The following is a 22639-nucleotide window of genomic DNA, read 5'->3' on the forward strand; positions in this document are numbered from 1 at the left end:
AAGCATGTTAAACAGAAGCAATGGAATGCTGATATCTGAGGGAAGTAGCATGGAATGTACTGAGGTTGAGCAATATCCTCCTTAATAAATGAGTTCCCTTGGGGCCATATGTATCTGGATTCAGACTAGGTTATGGCATTCAAACTACCTTTTACAAAGGACTGGATGATATCCATTGGTTGTTGAATGACTGTGACCTCTGCCTCCTATTTGTTCTCTGCTACACAACATTGCACACTGCAGTTGTCCATAAAAGTCTTCTGTCTCTACTTGATCATCACTGTGGGACTAAGGATATGCCACTAAATTAGTTGGGGAACATCCGTTACGATGCAACTATTACCCCGCACTACCATTACAACGCGGGGATTACAATGAAAGTCGTTACAACGAAAGTCGTTACAACGACTTTCGCTAGAGGGCGCTGTTGGTTAGGGAATAGTTAAATTTTCTATCCAACACCTTCCCTACCATCTACAAGGACTGGAGTTGGAATAGAAAATTAAACTATTCCACTATCCAGCACCCCCCAACGCAAGTCGTTGTAACGACTTGCGTTGTAATCTCCGCGTTGTAATGGCATGCGGGGTAAAAGCATGCGTTGTACTGACATTCAACCAAATTAGTTTGCCCCATTTTCATCCATATGGTTCCAAATTGTAACAAGCAATGGCAAAGCCAATGCGTCTTGCTTGGCTACTGCACAGCATGGCTAAAAGTTTGTGGTGTAGTAGAGTGGAGTGACGTAGAGTACAATGGCGTATAGTGGCATGGACTAGAGTGGCGTACAGTAGAGTAGCATAGGGTAGAGTGCTGTAGACTGGAGTGGATTGGCATAAAGTGGAGTGGAGTGGTGTAGATTTGCGTACAGTAGAGTGGAGCGGCATAGAGTGGAGTGACATACAGTAGAGTGGAGTAGCATAGAGTGGAGTGGCGTAGAGTAGAGTGGAGTGGCCTAGAGTGGAGTGGCGTAGAGTAGAGTGGAGTGGCCTAGAGTGGAGTGGCGTAGAGTAGAGTGGAGTGGCCTAGAGTGGAGTGGCGTAGAGAAGAGTGGAATGGCCTAGAGTGGAGTGGCGTAAAGTAGAGTGACATAAAGTAGAGTGACATAGAGTATAGAGTGGAGTGGCATGGAGTGGTGTAGAGTAGCGTGGTGTCGCACTGTATGGAGTGAGGTAGAATAGAGTGGCAGAGAGTGTAGTGGTGATGAAGGGAGTTGAGTAGAGTAGACAGATCAGAGTAGTGTGGAATGGCATAGAGTACAGTGGAGTGGCGTAGAGTAGAATGGCATAGAGTGGTGTGGCATAGAGTGGAGTGACGTAGGCTAGAGTTGAATAGAGAGGAGTGGCTTTGTGTTATGTTGAGTGGAGTGGCATTGAGTGAAGTGAAGTGACATTGTGTGGCGTGGACTGGCATTGTGTGGTGTGGACTGGCATTGTGTGTCATGGAGTGGAATGGCATTGTGTGGTATGGAAAGTTGCCTGAGTTGCTACTGAATTGACCTATAGCACTGCAAAGCCTCATCAGCGCAAGCAAGTTCTATTTAAATGCAATTAGAATACAATACAATAGTTTACCAATTAGCTCGACCTACGATGCATCTAAGCGTCCTGTGCAGGAGCTTGTTAGTATGTACAAGCTTTTGCGAGAACAGCTTTGTTTATAAATAAATGCATTTTAGATCAGGCGGGTCTAGTGGATGAGCGAACAAGATATATTGTACCATTTGGGGATAAAGTGGATGGAGCCAGATGGCAGCAGTGAAAGAAATAGTACCTAAATCACAGCACGATCAGCAACTAATTAAGTTGAATCAATCTGAACATAATCCATGCTCCACATAAAGAATAAGGAAGTGGCACTCAGCATGCACTGGCCAATTAGGAGGCAGCATAGAAGAGTGACAATGAAGTCTACAAAAGGTATGCAATGGGCAGACTCCAACACTTAATTGTAAATAAATGCCCATCCCAAGCACAGTGCATGCTCCGTGCAGGTGAGACCAAAAATTAGAGCAATGGGAGGCAATATCTTTGAGACAGCTCCCATTATATTTGGGGTCCACCAAGGCTGTATTTTAGCCCTAATAGTTTTCAATTTATACATAGAATTGCACTCAAGAATGTGAAGAAACTGGTGTTTCAATCCATCAGTATGCAAATGACACTCAAACCTACCTCAAAACCTTATCACTGCTTGAAAAACTCACATTCTGAACTGTACTTCTAGAGATTCAGGCATCTATGTCCTATAACTTCTTAATCCCTGATCCCAAATAACTGCCTTCATTGTGTTCTAACCTAAACACAGATATTTTGGACTGTCCACTTCAAGCGTCACAAGCTGTAACTTCACTCGAGATCATGCTGGACTTCTTCTTATTCATGATTTTTCCTATAAATAACATTTCCAGAATTGCAAACTTTCACCTATGAACCTGTCAGAAAATTCAGTTGTTTTTATCCCCTCTTCTTCTGTAAAAAGCAGCCCATGCCATAATCCGTCCGTGCCTGAACTCTGGTAACACTGTCCGAGGAGCATCAGTTCTCCCTTCTGCTTCTCAAAACTTCCTTGCTGTTGTCCTTCCTTCTCACTGGTTCCCTTTCTCTCTCTCAGTTTATTTCAACCCTTCCTCATTTCTCTGAACTCCTTGTGGTCCTTACACTTCTGTTACTTCATATCCTTCTGCTGAGTTTTCAATTACTCATATTGATTATTATTCAATGTAAGACATTGATGTCTCCGCTATTGGTTAATTGAAAAGCATCCCTATACCTCATGGTGCATGAGCAATATAGATATATGTTAAATAAATGTATGTAGAATGGCATCTCTTGTAGAAATAAGCACCAGCTTGATGTTATGTCACTTTCTACCTCACAGTTTTGCCAAGTAGTTAAATATTTAGCAAAAAGTATGTGATTACTATCATGAATGCCAGCTCCCAATGAGCCTAGGGCCATATGTAAACACGCATTGGCAATAGCAACAGGTCTGGCTTTAAAGGAATGTTGTATGGTATTGTGAAGCATTACAAGTAAGTAGCATGGGAATGGATATGTATTTGTGTCGAAGCAAAGAACTATAGGATAAAATTGGTGTAGGTTAAAATGTCATGGGACAGTTGCACTGTCAAGACAGACCTGAACATTTATGTATGTTAATGACTGCCCTTCCCCCATCTGTGCTGCTGCCAGAGAAAAACATCATACATTATGTACTTACCTAAGACACTGTGGGTCTAATTCATACATGGCCTCCACTCTTGTGCCGGAGGCCCCGCAGTCGTAGCGGAGTCTTCGCACTCGGGGCGGAATCTCGGCAATGAGAATTCTCATTGCGGAGATTCCGCCTCGAATGCGGAGACTCCGCCCAATACTGAGGGACCTCCACCACCAGTGCGAAGGCTCTTTGTGAATCAGGTCCTTTAATTGCATCATGCCACGTGTGCACTCTGGAAATTTCACAAGCTCGGGCAGCTGGATAAATAAACTAAGTTGTGTGGAAGGCAAGTACTTTTTTGTGGAAGCACACAACTTCAGCCCAATCAAAGTACGTACTCCTAGCTCCAACATGTGGACGGAGCAAAAGTCACTCTTGAATGATACTCATATAACTGTCTGGTGACAGCTGCGCTGTCAAGCCAGACCATAAAAGGAAGGCCAGATAGGATGTTCCTACAATCGTGCTAGTCAATATACATACACACACATGGCAAAGTCAATCAGTCTGGCGCTGGCAAGCTAGTGTGATGGTTACTTTTTATTTTATTTTTTAGAAGCAAATATCATGAAGTTAAAAATAGAAAGTATGTTGCTGTCACTGTAGTGGCCCTATTCTTAAAATAAAAATTCTTAATAAAAAAAGAACTATAATTAATACTTTTAATAGAACTGTAGTTGTACTTCCTAGCTATTAGATATAATTAGCACAGGTATCTAAATTTTTCTTTTAGTTTTAATGCACATCACAGAAAAATATTATTATTACTGACACAAAGAAAAGGCACTATAGGATTGGAATGACTCTAACTGGAAGACATAGTTTAAAGAGAGAAGAATAACTGTAAAAGGAAAATTGATTAATGGAAAGAAAAAACATTGCCAAAGTAAAGTATCGGTCAACCTGTCATCCCAGACCTTGATGCGCAATTCTTATTTGGAGGATGTGCACATGTAATCAGCCAGAATACCGTTGCTTGCAGTGCAAGAGAATAAAATAAATAAAGAAATGAAAGGAATCAATTGAAAAGTAAACCCCTGGCACAAAAGCAGAGGTATTTTCAGATGATTATGCACCCTCACAATGCGAAAGAGCCAGTGATGAAGGGGGCTGACCCATTGCACCAGACTGTATGCACTGTACGGTGGAAGCAAATGTGAATGACAGTTGAATACTCCAATGGATGAAAAATTCTGAACCAAACTTGTTTTAACCTATTAGCTGTACTTAAGCCTAACTGTTTTTTTCAGTTGACATGCACGTTGTGGTATGTTTCTGAGGACTTTAGCTCAATCAGCTGTCTATTTTGCTAATGCATATTGTTCCGCCTAAACATCGTCATTCTTTCATACAGAGGCAGCCCCCTCATTAGAGTCGAGGAGCGTCGCCCCCTGCTGCCAGTGCAGCAAAAGAGAAAAATAAAACAAATACAATTAATTGGTGTTTTAATTTTTCACTGCTCTAATCCCCAGCAGTGTTTGGGGGCAGAGCATTGCTGCTGACTGGCATCAGGGGATTGGTGCTCACTCCACCAGTTTACACTGCACAAGACACTTTGGCTGGCCCTCTTGCCATGCACGATGTATACCTCTCCACCTAGCTGCCTCAGACAGCTGTGTGAAGAGCAGGCAAAGGCCTCCTGTTCCTGCTGGAGTGTCAAAGCAGCCCACTCCAGCCAATCCTGGCGCTGCTCTCATTCTGCTCATCTTCAGCATAAGAGCAGCGTTGGGATTTGCAGAAAGGGGGGTTGCCTGAGGCTACATGAGGTGCAGTCGCCAGAAGAATGAAGAAAACACGGAGAGTGAAACACGGGACGGTACATTATACTTCATGTTTTATTATCTTTTTGACCCCCAGCCCACTGGGTTTGTCTCATGGTACCACCCGACGCCCCTCCAGTTTTGAGGTTCACCGCCCCTCACTGCTTTCATAATCTTTTTAAAAGTGTAAACACATTTGAAGCTGGGCTTCTTGAACCAGCTGTTGCCTTCCTAAACTTCTTGATTAAATACATGCAACCATTTACCATACAGGGCCATCAATAACCCTAATGCTATTACCCCATCTCCTCTCACTTTCGGATGACTCAGAGCCTCATTTCCTATTTATGGATTGCCTTTGAGAGAGAATCTTTTACATTTCATGTCCACATTATTGCCCATTCCTCTTTAATTTGTTCAGTTCTGTTCAGAACCTGGAAAAAGTCCATGTGCCTCTCTCTGCTGTCGCTCCCAGTTGGGCTAATTATGGCGTATCTGTGCCTCTTGGTACTCAGGTGGGAAATGGTTACATTTGTACACACATCCCCGGCGCGTTATAACTGTGGCAAGAGACGTTAGAATAACCCGAGCCATAATTTACCCCCTAGAGGCTGCTTAAAGTCTGGGTGTGTAGTTTCTTTTGCTGTTGGAGGATACACGAGTTGCAATTGAACTTAAGAAGCAAGTGTATTACATATTTATGTGTCCCAGTCACCACGATTGTTTATAATAACTTATAACTTGTTTTTGTGTAGTGTTGCTTGTCTTAGTTCTTTTCAATTGCCCTTCAGGTATGTGTTGCCATTACCACCGTTTATTAGTACCCAGTTTACCAATCTTGAATGGTTGGAAGACAGTCATTTGTCAGTGGCGGGCATTCAACTCATTAACCAATGCTGTCTACCAGCTAGGTTTAGTCAAATAAATAACTGTAGAAACATCTCGTTTAACTTGTGCATGAAGTCGGCTTATTTGACCCTTTTATTATCCTGTATGACTGGGCTGCAATTTATTCAAATTATTTTATTTACGAAAAATGTGCTTCTTTCATGGTTTTTTTTTTTAACCACTCGGAATAGTGATACAAATGCAGGGAAATTAGAACTATTTTCCTCATGACCATGTCAACTAAAATTGTGGAAAAAATAAATAAATATTTTAGCGCATGGAAATGCAGGTGGCATCAGTCTTATGTATGTGAAGTTACTTCTTGGAACAACTTCATCACACTGCATGTGCATATTGTCTGCCAACCAGTTCAAGCAGTCAGTCCAGCATTCCACTCCTAGTTTCTTATAATGAGCTTAATTACAGCTGGTCCATTAAATAGCAAACTCCGAGTAAACACCTCTTTGGTGTAGCAATTCTAGCTATGTGTACAGTAGTGTTGACTGCGCCCAATAATTTCCAAACAAGACTAATTTCACACTATTTGTTACATTTCTGCATGTAGGCCAATTATTTGTTGATTTTAGCGCAAGGAGCGCCAGAATCCTCCTGTTATACCCCAAAACCTGGACTAGGCAATAATTATTGCATCAATAATCCCTGATAAATGGGTCTAACTCTGCATTTCCTTGGCCTCACACAAGAAACTGTCAATTTCAGGGTCCTGATTGGAAGGTGGCCATCTGAGTGTCTTGTGCTTAGTGGATGTTTAATGGACTTGTGGGTGGTGTATGATACCCTCTGCAGATTGGGCGTCTTTCTGGAGGGATGAATGAGAGTGTCGGCATAGCACTGGCCTGGTTTTCAACCAGCCCCAAATTGTGGGTAAAGGAGTATCTGAGTGTGCATGGGGATAACATGATCTGTTTGGGATCACACAATAGGATCATTTCGGAAGGTGGGATTTGAACTCTGGTCTCATAGCTTCCCAACCAGTAACCTACTGTGTAGATCACATCTCTGTGAACTGTTTCATGGTGCGTGGGAAATCTAATTTTACCTGATATGTACATCGTGTATTTCAGAGATGTTTGACAGAACATTGACCGAAAATTGCTATTACAACGTTTACCTACTTTGTGGTTGCTCTTTGCTGTTCACGTTTTTTTTTATTTCTACTAGTTATGACGCACTACGCTAGACTGTCTGTTGTTAATTTAAATTGCAGAAGAGTAATCCATGCGGCAGCGCGGAAGAAAGACATCGTAAAGGTTTTCTGCATGAGTTTGTAATTGCTCAGTTCCCAAGGTTACCGGATTTGGGAAAATTATGACTTGATAATTGAAAAAATAGGCAAGTGTGATTTTTGTGTGTGAATGGCGTTTGATCAAGATCCAGGGGGGTTGCTAGTTAGGCTGTCAGGGCAGGCAGATGTTTCTTCTTTCTTTAACAGATGCAATCAGCAAAGTCTGTCTGTGTGTGGTTTATCAGATATTGAACAACTCTCTATGTTCTAGAACATTGTTCCTGAATGAAATATTTCTTTAGAAAGGGCAATCGAGCTTGATTTGCACTAATTAATATCTAACTTATATTGGTGTGTGTATTGCCACTCATCAATAGGCCAGCAGATCTTTTCCTTTTCATAGGGCTAGCTTGACAGCTCAGTTGTCTCCCCCGACCTTATTTGATAAACAGAAAAAGAGTATTCAGAAACACCACTGAAAGAACTTTACTCCCCCCTATATTGGTGCCCTTGAGTACAGCATTTGCTTTGGCAGGAGTTGTGGGCTTCAAGGGGGAAAAAAGTGCTTGTCTTGCACTTTTTGCCACATGGGAAGGCTTATATTAAGTGTTGCAGAACTGAGCTGATTACAGTGCCAATTAACTGACCAAGGCTTTTTTTAAATGTTACAGGTAAGGGAGTAGATCTGGTGTTTTTATTATGAAAAGAATATATTAGATCCTATAGACATTTAAGAGTGGATTGATCGTCCAGGGTGTTATAGCCTGTAGAGAGGTATTTTGATACATCTAATATCACAGACTACCATAGCAGGGAAGGGTTTTCTGCTGGTTACTCCTTCTGACATACCCTGTAGGGTTGGATTTCCACTGTGGTAATTGCTGTTAGGCCTTAAGGTGGAATGACGACTGTCATTTTGTATATATTTGTACTTTATAACAGTAACCCTGATGGCTGCTTTGTGGGAAAGCGTATACTCAATGCAGTAGACCTGAGATTAATATGGTGACCAAGCAATGATAAAAGCCATAGGCCTGATTTAGAAAAGTTATGTTGAGTGCCAGAGGTCTGATGCGTTTATTGTGAAAAGTTACAACAAAGGCAGTAGACCTGAAACATCCTGTGAAAAAAAGACTTTAAAGCCAGTAGACCTTTGTGACCAGGTGGATAATACACTGTGTTAATGACTGTAGACAGGTGTATTGTTACATGGAATTACACAGATGACCATAGCATGCAATTGTTTTGGTGTTGGTTACCCACTTTGACAATCTCTGACAATACAAGGGTTTGCACCTTGTACACTCAGAGGTACAAGGTTTTATTTTGTTTTGCCATCTCTATATTTGTAAGTATTTGTAATTTTAGGACTGTGTGCCTAAAAGTTGTGTTGTAGGGAAGTGTATGCTGCGTACAGTAGGCCTGATCTCGTTATGATGGCAAGCCCATAATAAAGGTTAACGGCTTGATAGGTTCATTGGAAAAAGGTATTTGCCCTAGGGCGGAATGACAATGGTTCCAGGCCTGATATATTTATTATAAGAATCATATGTTAAAGCCAATACGTTTTTGTAGATTAGTATTACACCCTGTAAAAGCCTCTAGAGAGATATTTTATTACATTGAGTCTCATTAATTACCTTAGTAGGCAAGGGTTCTGGTGTCAAGTAACCCCTTTGAAAAAACCTATGGGTAGAGGATTTGCACTGTGATAATTTTTGCTAGACCCTCTAAGAAAAACCTGAAAAGTTTTGTTTTCTCACTGGCTCGGACTTAGAACAAAAACAAGTCAATAAAAATATATACATATAAATGCATACCTATTCATATATAGAGGAGCTTTGCATCAACTGTCTTCTGCCACTTGGCTATTTGAGTGTCATTCTTCATCCGCTTCCATAGTTAACCGCATACAGCATGGGACAATGGGTCAGCCCATTTCAGCCGTTGACTCTATTTCCCTATGATCAGTGAAAATTTGACTTATCACATGTGCCCTGTGCTGGAAAATAAATGTTTGTGCTTCAGTGTCATGGCTGGTGGCCAGTCCTTTCATTTTCCATGTTCTCCTTTTATAAACCCGCGTTCAGTTCTTTACTTTTCCTTTTTTATTTTATGTTATATTTTGAATGTACTGCAGCAGCCTAGAATGTGCTACTGGAACAGTATTGTCCACAGTGTCTCATTGTTGATCGTTCTAAGGTAGCCAATACATTGCTTCTAAACTGGGCAGTCCCATTGGAATTTGAAAACAACAGTACACTATGTACAATATCATTGCAAGATGGCCCCTGCTACTTCTGTTTAGTGGCAGTTTGTTTTTGTTAGTATACCGTTTTCTTTTTTTGTTACATTTATTCTTCTCCTTTATCTTGAATATGCTAGTTGTTATTTTGTGTGTGGTTTATTGTGGATTGTAAGTGGGTGTATGAAAGAATGAGTCAGTGTATAGATGAATGAATGCACGGATGTGTGTCAGAGTGTGCTTATGATGACTTACTGAGTGCCTAAACTCACCAGTGTCTGAAGAGCCACATTCAGACCTTTTGGCATTGCCAGTGTTTGTTTTTAGTTTTCTTCAAATTTTAAATGACTCAGCTACAAAAGGTCTGGTTTCTATGGGTGAGTAGGGAAGATAAGCTGAAGTAAACTAAAAGAAGAGTGGTGGGAGGGATGTTTGAATTATTCACAGCCACAGGTAATTACTCGGGCACACATCCCAGTCCATCCTTTTTTTGCCCAACGTGCGACCTCAGATTAGAATGAGCCGTATGCAAATCAGCCATGATCCTGCTCTAATAGACGGTTCAGCCCAAATTGCAATGCCGGGTCATCTCTGAACTAGAACACAAGCAACTCAAGATCAGTTTCGCCTAAGTTGTGACTGTTTGGTCAGGTGCAGCTGAGCAAGGGATCCAAGTCTGTGCATTCCTGATACACTTGAGGCATTGCACTAAAGTAAAGAACACATTGTGGTGTGTGGAATGCTTGAGTTAATCCCAGCAACTAAGAATTACACGGGTGCCACACCCCAGTCCACCGTTTTGTTGCCCACAGTGCCATCTCAGATTAGAAAAAAGCCATAAAGAAATCAGCCTTGATCCTGCTCCAGTAGGAAAAGTTCAGTCCAAACTCTGACCTGAGTACAAGCAACCCAAAACCAGTATCACCCTAGTTGGAGTTTTTCAGTGGGGTGCAACTTGGTTCCAGTGGCACAGTGAGCACAGGACCTATGACTGGGCATACCCATTACAGTTAGGTAAAGGTAGGCAGGAGGAAAAGAAACTGCTAATGGACTAATATACCTTAGATTGGTTAATGAATACAAGGGATTTTAGGTTCTGGTAATCTATTCTCTGCAGCACTGCCCTTCTTTGTACAATCCCCCCTCTACCAATCGTATATGGACCTTTTTTGGGCTGCATTTACCTCTCTCTGCCCTAGACAGTCTAGAGTGTGTGAGACTGTCTACACTCCAGGCAGTCCAAAGTGTGTGAGATTGAAGCAGAGATTGACCAGGTACACATGCCAAAAGGGTGTCCGGCTCTGCATTTACCGATAGTCATGCCTCTTGTGAATTACAGTTTGATATTATGGGGTTCCTGGAGAAACAGGTCGACCTCTGCTTTGTTAGCTGTTCTGGATCTGCTGCCAGCAGCTCCTTGTGAAAGTGTGCTTGTGTACTCGTTCAACATTGGCACATTGTTTTAATGACAATACATTTGAAACATCTCAGGTGTTTTCTTTCTCGCTCTTATCTACCCCAAAGGTATTGAGTATTGATGGCAGGGTGTCTGCCGCCTCCGACAACCCTTGGAGTATAATTCACAGTGTGTTCCTTCATTGAACAGTAGAACACTGGTCCTTGTCTCTGTTTCCTAATACCAATATTGAGTCACTAATGTTTTGGGAAGTATGTAATTTGTATACTGTTGACATTTGAGTATTGTCAAGAGAAGATGAACCACAAAAATATTAAATTTGTGAAATGATTTTACCAAGAGGTATATTTATTGGTTGGGTGTTGTCCTGTGACCAATTTCTATGCATTTGACAATTTGCTACTATTTTGCATTTCAAAAGCGTCAACAAATTTCACTGCACATTAGTCCTATAGGCTGTAAAGATGTTTAATTCTTGGAAAGTTTGGCATTATAGTGGATTTGTTCTCTATTGGTACCAGCATCGTTTTCTTTTTCTTTTTCTTATAATACTTTTTATTAACATACATCGTCATATTGTATACAATGCAGAGGAAGGAAACAAAATATAGTACAATCTGGGAGGTCAGCAATGAAGAACAATCATCTACACTAGAACACCGTGGGGAATCACTATGGGGTGGGGAAGTCCAACATCATTTTCTTAATGCCCAAAAAAAGAACAAAGTGATTTGAGTCGTCGTCTAACAATTTGGCATTTCGAGATGTCTGCTATCTAAAGTGGGTTGACAGTGCCATCAGGTAGTCTGTGCTATTCAGAGTCTTTGCAGGTGCTCTCCACATTTCATTTTATCGACGTGATTTAGTTAGTATTCTAAAAAAGCTGCGAAAAAAATTAATCTAGGCATATTTGAAATGTATTAAATTCTTAATTACCATATTTTGATAAATCCTCTTGCATATAAGACTTTTAGATACATGCCAAAAATAAAGCCAGTCTTTGCTTCTGTTTGACATGTGAGTATTACGTTCTTAGTTACCACATTCTTATAATTACCCTTGATGTCTATAAGACTGTTACTGACAGATAAATGTACTAGTGCGGAAAACGTAGTCCGCGACTGGTCATTCTTTTGAGCGCGTAATGTTGTTTTTATTGTTAGTTAGCACTTGCATAGCGCTCAATGTGACATTATCAGTGAGATATTGCAGAATTTCTGGCACATATTTTATCAAGTCTCCTTAAGTAGTTAACATAGATGTGGCAACATATTTTTTTTTTTTTTTTTTTAGAGTTTTATATAGCGCAAAGCACAAACTCGACACGAAATTATCAGAGTGCTTTACATGAGCACCAGTTACGTTACAGACGGACACATTCATTTTTGTTAGGCACAAGAAGATTAACTGATTTGCCCAGAATCACAGGAAGTTAAGTGGCTCTGCCGAGACTCAAACTTGGTTCCTCAGCTTCGAGGTCGATAGCTCCAGCATTTAGGCCACATCCTCTCTTAGAACTTAGGTGGGATACATAATCTTTGTTCTAAACCAACGAAAGCAGGGCTCTTAAAATAGGCCAAGTTTCAGTTAGACCTTCACTGGCACTTACGTTATTTATGGCGAAATGGCTTAAATGTTGCATTCTATATTTAAATAATTTAAGAGGCTTTGGTTCTTCCTTCTTCAGCCATTGGCTTCTTTTGCAATGGAACATTGCCAATCACATCTTGAATGAGCTCTTGGGAGTGAGTATATTAGTATTACCCTCTTTCTATTGGCGGTTTAGGCCCTGTCTCCTATGGAATGCTTTCTATTTTACATCTAAAAAAGTACACTGACATCACACATTTGGGGGCATATTACCAACAAGTAGCGATATTTATCGCTAAATAGGCTTAGCGACGATTTTTTTTTCGCTGCCTATCGCTGGATATGTTAGCGGAGAAACATGCTATTAACTACGTTTTTCTCCAATGTGCTAAAATATCCAGCGATAGCGGTGAAATGTGCGAATATCGATGAGAATACAGCGATATTCACGCATTAGCGACGAAATGCTCTTAGCCATGTTATCCACCTCCCATTGGTAACATGGCTAAGAACTGGTCTGGGCAGGTGTTAGTATTTGGAGATATTCGTGCTTAGCGTGAATATTTCCAACGCTACGCCTGCCTTGCTAATAGGCGATAGCGACGTTAGCGACTGCTTTCAGTCGCTAACTGGTTGGGTACGCCCACTTTGCATGTCATTAGCAATCAACATCGCTGACATGCAAAGCGGGCCCCAAACCGCTCGCTATCGCCTAAAAGCTGTCGCTAACATCAGTTAGCGACAGCTTGCTAATAGGGCGATAGAATTATTGCTGCTTAGCGGTCGAAAACGGCTGCTAAATCGGGGATAATTGCCTATCGCCCCCCTTGGTAATATACCCCTTAGTTCTTTCTCTGCATTATGTGCACAGAGCAGTCCTTTGTCAATCTTTATTTACACTGCTTTGCACTTTTGTAGGTGTGGTGTTAGCCACGATCTTTTGATTTTTCTAAAATTATATATATACACTATTCCTCAGATTTCACAATGAATGTTTGACTTGTACACCTTACAACCCAAAGGATGGAAGTCAACATTTGTAAACCAGAAAATCACTTTTTATTCTATTGTAGTTTAATACCTTTGATTGGGTGGCTGCATATGGTGCATGGGCTGCCCATGAATTTGTTTTATCCACAGAGGTAATCTACTTTGCATTCTATGAAAGTTACATATTTCTGTGGTTTACATAAAACATGCAACGTAGTGTGCCATACATATGCATTTCCTAATACAAAAATGATCAGTGTATACAAAAAAAATAGTTAAAACATACTTATCATAGAAGGTCCTCAAAAGAAGTAGAAAATGGTATTTCTTTATAACATACCCTGTAAATGGAACTACCAGCTACAAGGGCAAGTGATTCCTTGATGGTCACCGGCTTCACTTCAAGGAGAATGGATACCCACAGCTTCTGTTGAACTTGGAGTCACAGGCCTTCTCAGTGCTTAATTTGTGCCTGTGCTTTCAGGGACTGGGCATCAGCACTCAATATAGTGGACTGGGATGATTAATTTTTCATCAGATTTTGAGCCAGCGCAAGCAAGAGAAAATCAGAAACGGCAGAAAGAGGAAAGAAAAGAAAGATAGGAAAACATTGATAAAGAGAATAATTAGGGGTGAAAAACAGCGTTCAAGAGTATATTAAAGAGACGAGACATCAAGTGGTGGATGAAAAAAAGTATGAGGTTGAATCAACATGTAATCGAGAATAGGAAGCCTTAGTCCTTGGCAAGTCCGGCACTTGGCATTACCGGTGGCAGACTGCTAAGAAAAACTTTGGGCTCTTGCACTTATATATTTTTGTTAATTAAGCAGTGGGCATTCTATTACCAAAGCGTGTGAGAATCTGTGTCATATACCTTTTCAAAACATTGTGTTCCTTCAAGAAATGGGATACTAATCAAAGTCTAATTTTGATAGTACAAGTGGCAGCATTTGTTTACACAATTCCAGAGAAATGCACGGATTCTAAATGTAATCAAGAAAGATTAAGAGACAGGACCAGACTCAATATTTTCTTTCTAATGTAAGTGTGTTTTTGGTGCACAAAAAAGCATTTTGCGAGCTTATATTTTATATTCAGACATCGGTCAGTATGGTGGATATGCTGCAGTTGTTTCTTTTTATTATTCATATGTATTCCAGGTAGTTGACTCCTTGGAAACTCTCACGAATATACTTCTGTTAAGGGCAGGCTTAAATGTTTTTCCAGTGTGGGAAATGGATGAAACACCACCATGTTTAATGAGAGTGTTGAGTAATGGGATTTTCCACACGGATCAATATTTTTTCTGCAGGGGAAAAAAAAGTAGGCATTTTGGCACATGATTTACGTATACAGTTTTCAACCTGAAGCAAATTCTGCATGCGTACATTTGGTACATTGGGATACTACGGGAAATCCAAGCCTGTCAGATTTTCTGAGTTACTCTTTCGATTATTTGTGAACTTTAATTTGTAAATGTACTCCACACGTAGGATGATCCCAACAGGAGCACATTTTTTCACTCGTGGGTCTGTAAATCGGGCAAACAGAGCCCCAAAGATGTGACGAAATGTTCAGTTTATGTCTTAAACTTTGGGCACAACTCTAACCACTTCAGTCCCTCAAAACGTTGTCTTATTCTGGTCTGCAGTTGCATTGATTGTTAAACACAACTCTTTCTATTACGATATAAATAAAAAAAAATGCAGTTTTTTAGTTAATAATGTGAATTCCCAAACTGGTTGTTGAATCAGAAATCCCTTTAGAGGGAGAAGTAAGCCTAGGCAGGGGCACTGGCTGTCACGATGATGTGCCTCTGTCTCTTGACAGTCTGTGGCTTTGTGCCCACGGCTGCCCAGGATGAGAGCCTTTCTGAGCCGGGCTTATTCTTATTTCTTGCAGAACAATCCAACATGACTTCGGAATCGGGTTCAGATTCGGAATCTAAGCAGGATCAGGAAAAGGACCCGCGCGGGGCTCCTCACAAGAAGGGCGCCATCAAGCCGCAACAACAACCGCCACCCCCGCCAGTTGGTCAAGAACACCAGGACTCCACAGACCAGTTCCCTGCCGCCGCAGCACATAGCACCCCTATCAAAAGTGACAAGGCAAGTATGCGCATGCCATTGGTCATGGTTTCCATCCCTCAGCAGCTGACTAGTTTTTTAATCACTCTTGATGGTTTTCTTAAAAGAGAGCTCTAGCTCAGTATGTTGTCTGCCTGCGTTTTTTCAGGATCTGGTAAATCAAGAATATTCCAGGAGGGCGCCACCGTAATGCAGCACCGGGGTTGGCTAAAGCCAAGCGGTGGTTGCCATGAAAACTGTGATACAGAGGAAAACCTATTTCTTAAATTTCTACTCAACATGGCAGTCTCATCAGGCTACTTATACTTAAGGTTTAAAATAATGAATGTTTTCACAATTAAAGATCATACACGGTTTTGACTTTTACTATTAAAGAAGAGTAACATTTTTAATATGAACATAAAAATATTGATGGAGTTCTTCTTAAAATATAAGACAATAAAATGAGAACACTCATTTAGAAAAGATTCTAAGTTTAAAGATGAATATGGTGAAAAATAATAATGCACCAGAATATTCTTTTTTTAATGTTTTTATCTTAAGTTTAAACATAGTTGGCCTGTCCTACGAATAAAACCAGGTAGAGCACACAGGTTTAGATATGAAGAATCTCAATGGTTATAGGTTTTGTCTGCATGAAATTGTGTGATCAAATTATCCCCAACTGGATAACTTCTCTGTTTGTAACCTCTTACCATCCAGGGTGCGGCCTAACACGTACCTAGGCAAAACGCGAATCCTTAAGAGCAACTCCAGCCAGTGGAACACATTAGAGGCTTTTCTGAACCCAGAATTTTAAAACGTGATTTTGCACCCCCATAAGAAAGCATGTATTGGAATCTGGGTCTAACATGTGATGCAGTGAGGTCCGATGAGTATGGATTGCCATGTATATTGCACTAGTGTGTATATTTCTCAGATCTATAATCATGCAACAGGTTCAAAAGAGGTATGTGATTTGCAGTTCAGGGACCCTGGCCTGGAATGCAGTCCTCATCACCGCCTGCAAAAAATACCAGCCACCTCCCTACCACATTAAGAGGCAAAACCTACCAGCTAGCAGTGATTTCAGCAGATTTACTTTGCAGGATGGTGTGTGCATTCACTGATACATGGGTCTGACTTCTACCGTTTGTTTAGAAAGGATGCTCTGCAGCATTCGCGCTACTCTTGGTGGAGCCCTCTTGTGTGTTCCCCTTTAGTAGATATGAGGAGTTTTTGAGGCTGCGCATGTGCACACATCTGCAATGGCCAAGGGGCACAGTGCAAGTCTTTACCCGGGAAAGTTTTTTTTTTGGAGACATGAGGACAGCGGAAAACTAAAACTTAAAACAGTACGTAACAATGTTGTTATTTACATGTACAGCAACCTGAGTGGTAGGTAAAACTTATTTTTGCAGAATCAGATTGGCTTTTTTTAAGAGACATGCAGGCAAGGTTTTTGCTCACGGATGGCTGGCAGACTACTTTTTGGCCTTTTTTGTCGGTTAATGTAATGTCCAACGTTGCAAAGTGTAACAGAAAATAATGACAGGGACGTCTAATCAAGCTAATAATGTGTTCAGCTCACCATGAGCGGAAATTGGTTGTTGCAGCACATCTGATAGATAGTAAGAACGAAATATCTATCCCTCTTGCTATCCAGCACGCAGTGATGCACCTAAGCGAGTCAAGGTTTCACACTTCGTTACAGATTTACCAGTTCGTCCTTTTCTGATCTGTTTTCTGAAGATGTCCTTATAATAGAATGTTCTTATGTCTCACAATCACTCGTTTATACTGTTGTGTATACTCCTTATCTGTTTGCTGCTGCATATCGAAGCACATAGATCTGCTTCAACCTGCAGTTCAGTACATTATCTGCTATCTATTTTATCTACAGAAATTGGGTCTTGACTTTACGTCCTTACGCCTTCACTTAGCCTCTATCGCACCTTACATACAGAACAGGAAACATTCTTCTTTTTTTAAAATCCCTGTCATTAAGGCTTTCATGGAAGGACACGAACATATTTTTCTACCCAGGGTGCACCCTATCTCAAACCTTGGTATTATCCTTACCAGACTCATGGGCCCTCTTTTAGAACGCCTACATTTGTGCCCATTTGTTAGACCTGACATCATTGGCTTGAGTCTCTCCTCCATTTTTCTGTTTGCCTCTACTGTGTTACGATGTTTTGCTGGTATATGCTTTGGGCGCCGTGTCACTGCTGATCAGTGCCATAGCGCAAGTGCTCCCTATGTTAAAATGATGTATCTATTTGTATCCATGTTTGGCTTATTTGGTTTACTGTCAGTCCCTAGTCTAGTGCACCAGGAGTGCCGGGGCTTGTAAATACAAATGCCGCTCGTGGGCTTGCAGCACGTGTTGTGCCACCCACAGGAGCGGCCTTGTAAAAGAATGTCTACGGGTCGGTCATTGCGAGACCCACGTGCAGTCTTGCACTGTCACGTCGGCTGCGCAGGTATACCTACTTGCCAGCCCCTCCAACCTTCCCTTGACTTCATGTTAGTCACCCCTATGGTAGGCCCATGGGCAGGGTGCATTGTAAGTGTAAGGTAGGACAAGCCTGACCAAGTTGGCATGTCCTGATAGTGAAGTGCCGCCATCTTAGTGCTTCACTATTGCGAGGTAGCCTGCTCTCCGTTGGATAGAATGGGCCGCCGGGATTATTAATGCTATGATCCTAGCTGGCTCGGAGAGTACGGTGCAATGTCGAGTTTGGTATCCCTGAACTCGGGGTTTAATTACGCATCCGTTGGTGTGGATGGTTTTTGGACTCTGGGTTCGAAAGTAGTACTTTTAGAAAGTGTCTATTTTCTTGTCTAACCATATCTGGTCTCTGCTGGTCTTACGTGTGTGTGACAGGAGCTGGGTGGCTCCAAGAGGTCTGGATGAGTCAGTGTGGGATGAGTGGGACATTTACGTTGAGAGTAGGGGGAGAGTAGTTGTTGATAGCCTGCCTTGCCTGATACAATGCTGGCTCCACCTCCTGCCAAGCGACTGATGGCTCTGTGCCTGCCATGGACGATCCTAGCCCCACCTCCTGCCAGGAGGGCAATAGCTCTGCTCCTGCCAGTATCAATACTGGCTCCACCTCCTGCGGGGCGTCTGAGGACCCGGCCCGGCTCAATGAATAGGCCAGGTGCTACTGCCTAGCTCCACCCACCGCAGACCCAGGGTGTTGGGAAACCCCCGGCATAGACAAAGGGATCAAAGACGAAAAGGGGTATAAGAGAAGGACCCCTGAACTAGGAAATCAGATCACTTCTGACAAGGAACCCTGTAACCAAGGACAAGAAGCCTGCTGATCTAAAGGACTGCCTACCCCTTCTGCCAGTGTGCTGTTGTTGGGGGAATCCTGCAGTGCTTCTTTATTTTTGCCAAGGAACCAGGAGAGAGGAACTGTGTGTGTACTCTCACGCTTGCTAAGAAAATCTCCAAGGACTGGAAGAGTGCCAGTCTCCTGCCGAAGTCACTGGCCTAAAGGACTTCACCTGCTGAAAAGTGCTATTGGCTGGAAGTGTGAATCCAGCACCTCTGAAAGAACCAGCAATCACGACGATCGGACGCTGGGCCCGACCGACGCCAGCAGCAACGCCAGTGAGTAGGAGTACGGCTCTAACTCCAGAGGACCTCGTGTCGGCCCCGCTGCTGATCGCATCAACCGTGTGCCCTTCGACGCCGTGAGCGCTGCTCACTCTGTGCAACTGCATCATCGACAACGCCTGCTGTGGCCTGATCGACACCGAAGACGCGACGCCGGATTGCTCGACGCCGCTGATCATCGTGTGCTTCATTTTCCTAAGGTACTGTGTTGTTGGGGGTCCGTGTGACTCCAGGCCCGGCGTAGCGCTCCTCGCGGTCGACGCCGAACCTGTGGATTATCTTTGCCCCAGCGTTGTGTAGCTCCCGTGTGAGTTACCCTGTTGCTAAGAACTGTGTTTCCAAGAAGAAGAATTGCTTGATACTAAAGACTCTTGTGCTAAAGAAGAAACTACCTTTGAACTATCCTTTTTCCTTCCCGAACGTATTTATTCCGATTGTGTACAGTTTTGCCGTTATTTGGTCTTGTGCTAAGTCTTATATAAAAATACTTATTTTTATAATACTACTGTGTCGTGTCCATTTGTAGCGTATTCACTTTATTACTGTATGTGGTCATAATTGCTTAACACACAGCCTCTGAGATAAGCCTGTTCTGCTCTGCCAAGCTACCAAGGGGGTGAGCAGGGGTTATCGAAGGGTGTGATCCCCTTGCCCTGACTAGAAAAGGAGTGTCCCTATTTGTCAGAAGTGTATACCTCTGCCAACTAAAGACAGCCGGTTCTAACACTGGATGCAGCGGTGAGGATTTGGACCTTGCATTTATGACCCATGTACAGTGATTAGTGTGCGCTACGTAGTGAAAGCAGACCATAACGCAGTCACAATCTGATTCGGAAGGATCCTATTTTTTGTTCTCCGCTTTCCTGAAACTTGATTTTCTGAACACTGCCAGTTTTTACCATGAGTGACAACGGAGTCACTGCCCCTGCTATCGTTGTTGTTGAAGAGTTCGAGAGGAGTAAGCTAAAGAGATACAAGAAAGATGAGCTGAAACACTTTTGCAACCAGTTTGAAGTTCCTACCACCGGCCTCTCGAGAAAAGATGATTTTTATAAAGCATTACAGGCCTGGTGGGAGTCCAGAAATCCCTCTGATGTGGTGGTGGTACCCACAGAGGAAGGGGATGAGGAGGTGCCAGTGAATGGACCTGTGCCCTCTCCCGGAAGCAGTGTTTCCTCCAAAGGTCTTTCCCCTGAAGAAAGAGAAGAAAGGGCGAAAGAGCGAGCTTACAACATGGAGATGGCAAGGCTAAAGATAAATGGGCAGTTGGAGTTAGAGAATGCAAGAGGTAGAAGGGAAGCTGATCTAGAGATCAAAAAGTTGGAGTTTGAACGAGAGAAGTTAGCTTTGGAGCGTGAAGCCAGGTTGAGGGAACTGGATATCCAAGCTAAAAAGTTAGAGTTGAATCCCTCTGGTGGCAGCATTCCATCCGAGCCTGCAGAAAGTAAGTTTTACTTCCCGAAAGATGTGATCAAAGATTACAATAAGAATGAAGATATTGGTCAATGGTTTAAAGCATATGAGTTAGCATTGTTGGCCCACCAGGTCCCTGAGAAGAATTGGGGAGCGGGGTTGTGGGGTCGCTTTGTGAATGAGGGAAGAGATACCCTGTTAGACATGCCTGTTGCGGATAGGATGTCGTATGCTCATATGAAAGATGCTTTAATGTTGCGATATGGTTTAACCCCCGAGCAGTACAGACAAGCTTTTAGAGAATGTAAGAAGTTGCCTGGTACGACGTGGGTTGAATATGTGTCTTATTTTTGCAGAGCCATGGATGGTTGGGTAAAGGGCAGCAAAGTGGAAAGTTATGAAGCTCTCTATGATTTGTTTGCGTGGGAGCACTTGTCTAATAACTGTTTTCCGGAGCTGCGCCAGCACCTGATTGATAGCAAGATATCTAACCCTAGAAAACTTGCTGAGGAGGCGGACCGCTGGGTCAGTACCAGGGTCCACAAGGGTCCAGTGGGAGACTCAGCCAAAGGTGGGCAGGGTCCCCAGCAGAAGAGTGGGGGGGACAAGGGTAAACAGAAGGAGTCTCAGAAAGGGCCCCAAAGTAATCCCCAAGGGAACCAAGGGAAAGGTTCCCAGCCTCCCCCTGAGAAGAAGCCAGGGGCCCCGACGGGTAAACCTGTTCATAGGGGCCCCCTAACCTGCTACGGTTGTGGGCAGGTGGGACACCGGTTTTATGACCCCCAGTGTCCCAAGAAGGATTCGAATGCACCGCCGCGTGCACCCCCTCGTCAGTTGGCAAGTGTAGCCTTGGGAGGGGAGGAGATGGTTGTCCATGGTGGGAGGGGTCCCGCAGAAATGTCCCTGGTCTCGCTAGGAGACATGCAAATGGTCCCTCCACCCCCTCTGCCTAGTAACACTAGTAAATATAGGCAGTGGGTGACCATTAATGGCCATAGAGTGGAAGCTCTCAGAGACACCGGAGCGAGTGTGACAGCTGTCAAGTGTCACTTGGTGTCCAGAAAGCAGGTGGTTCCCCACGCATTCTACCCCGTGATAGCTGCCGATAACTCCCAGAAAGAGTGTGAGGTGGCTCAGGTTTCCTTTGAATGGGGGGGAGTTTCAGGTACTCTTCAGGTTGCTGTGAGGCCCGCCATGCCTGTCGACTGTCTCCTGGGCAATGATTTGGAAGACTCCCCTTGGGCTAAGGTGGAGCGAGCGGCGCACTTGAAAATGTTGGGTGTGCCAGAGTGGGTGTGTGCGACCACTCGATCCATGACAGCGAGTAAGGGTGTTGATGGGGTCCCGGAGCCTGAAAGTAAGGCCCAGGACCCAGCTGTGAAGAGAAGAGGCAGGAGGCGCGGGAAACCGGCCCCCGTTGTTCCCGTGGTCCAGAAGGAGGTAGACCCTGAGGGGGATGCCCTGGAGCCCACAGGGGAACAAATTGCCGAACTGGGAGATCTGCCCGAGCTGACCCACTGGCAGCAGGATGGTGGTCCCTCCAGGGAGGAATTCTGTGCGGAACAGAAGGTGTGCCCTTCTCTTGTGGGCATGAGGCAGCAGGCCTCAGCCCAATCCTCAGGTGATCAGTCAGGGTCACATTTTGTGTACTGGGAGAACGACCTCCTGTATAGCGAGCCTAAGGCTGCTGAGCCTGGGTCAGCCCGTGTGCTGGTGGTACCCCAGCGCTTCAGAGCCTTCCTACTGGGTTTGGCTCATGACGTACCGTTAGCTGGACATCTGGGGCAGGACAAGACCTATGACAGGCTTGTCACCCATTTTTATTGGCCTCAGATGCGTAGGGATGTAGACATCCATTGCAAGACTTGTCGCACTTGCCAGGCAAGTGGGAAAAGCGGAAGGAAGCAGAAGGCTCCCCTCCAACCTTTTCCAGTGGTCAGCACCCCCTTTGACCGGGTGGGTATTGACATTGTGGGGCCCCTGGACCCCAAGACAGCCCTGGGCAACAGGTTCATCCTGGTCTTGGTGGACCATGCCACAAGGTACCCGGAAGCCATCCCTCTCAGGACAGTGACGGCCCCCGTGGTGGGACGGGCACTGATGGGTGTTTTCTCCCGGATGGGGTTCCCCAGAGAGGTGGTGTCCGACCGAGGCACCAACTTCATTTCGAACT

The 22639-nt window shown here is 43.4% G+C and overlaps 1 protein-coding gene across 30 annotated transcripts in view; it reads left to right on the forward strand.

The window, feature by feature from the left end:
- EPB41L3 (erythrocyte membrane protein band 4.1 like 3) overlaps window positions 1-22639 on the forward strand; it is an 878261-nt gene that overhangs the window by 319857 nt on the left and 535765 nt on the right. For 27 of the 30 annotated variants that reach the window (XM_086965488.1, XM_086965486.1, XM_086965491.1 and 24 more), the window contains exon 2: window positions 15259-15464. In XM_086965488.1, the coding sequence (XP_086821614.1) occupies window positions 15270-15464 (195 nt within the window). In that variant the 5' untranslated portion in view covers window positions 15259-15269. The remainder of the gene's footprint in view (window positions 1-15258; window positions 15465-22639) is intronic. The other 3 variants (XM_086965494.1, XM_086965496.1, XM_086965495.1) reach the window with 1 other exon arrangement.

Source organism: Lissotriton vulgaris, chromosome 4_1 (genome assembly GCF_964263255.1).
Source record: "Lissotriton vulgaris chromosome 4_1, aLisVul1.2, whole genome shotgun sequence".
NCBI lineage: Eukaryota > Metazoa > Chordata > Amphibia > Caudata > Salamandridae > Lissotriton > Lissotriton vulgaris.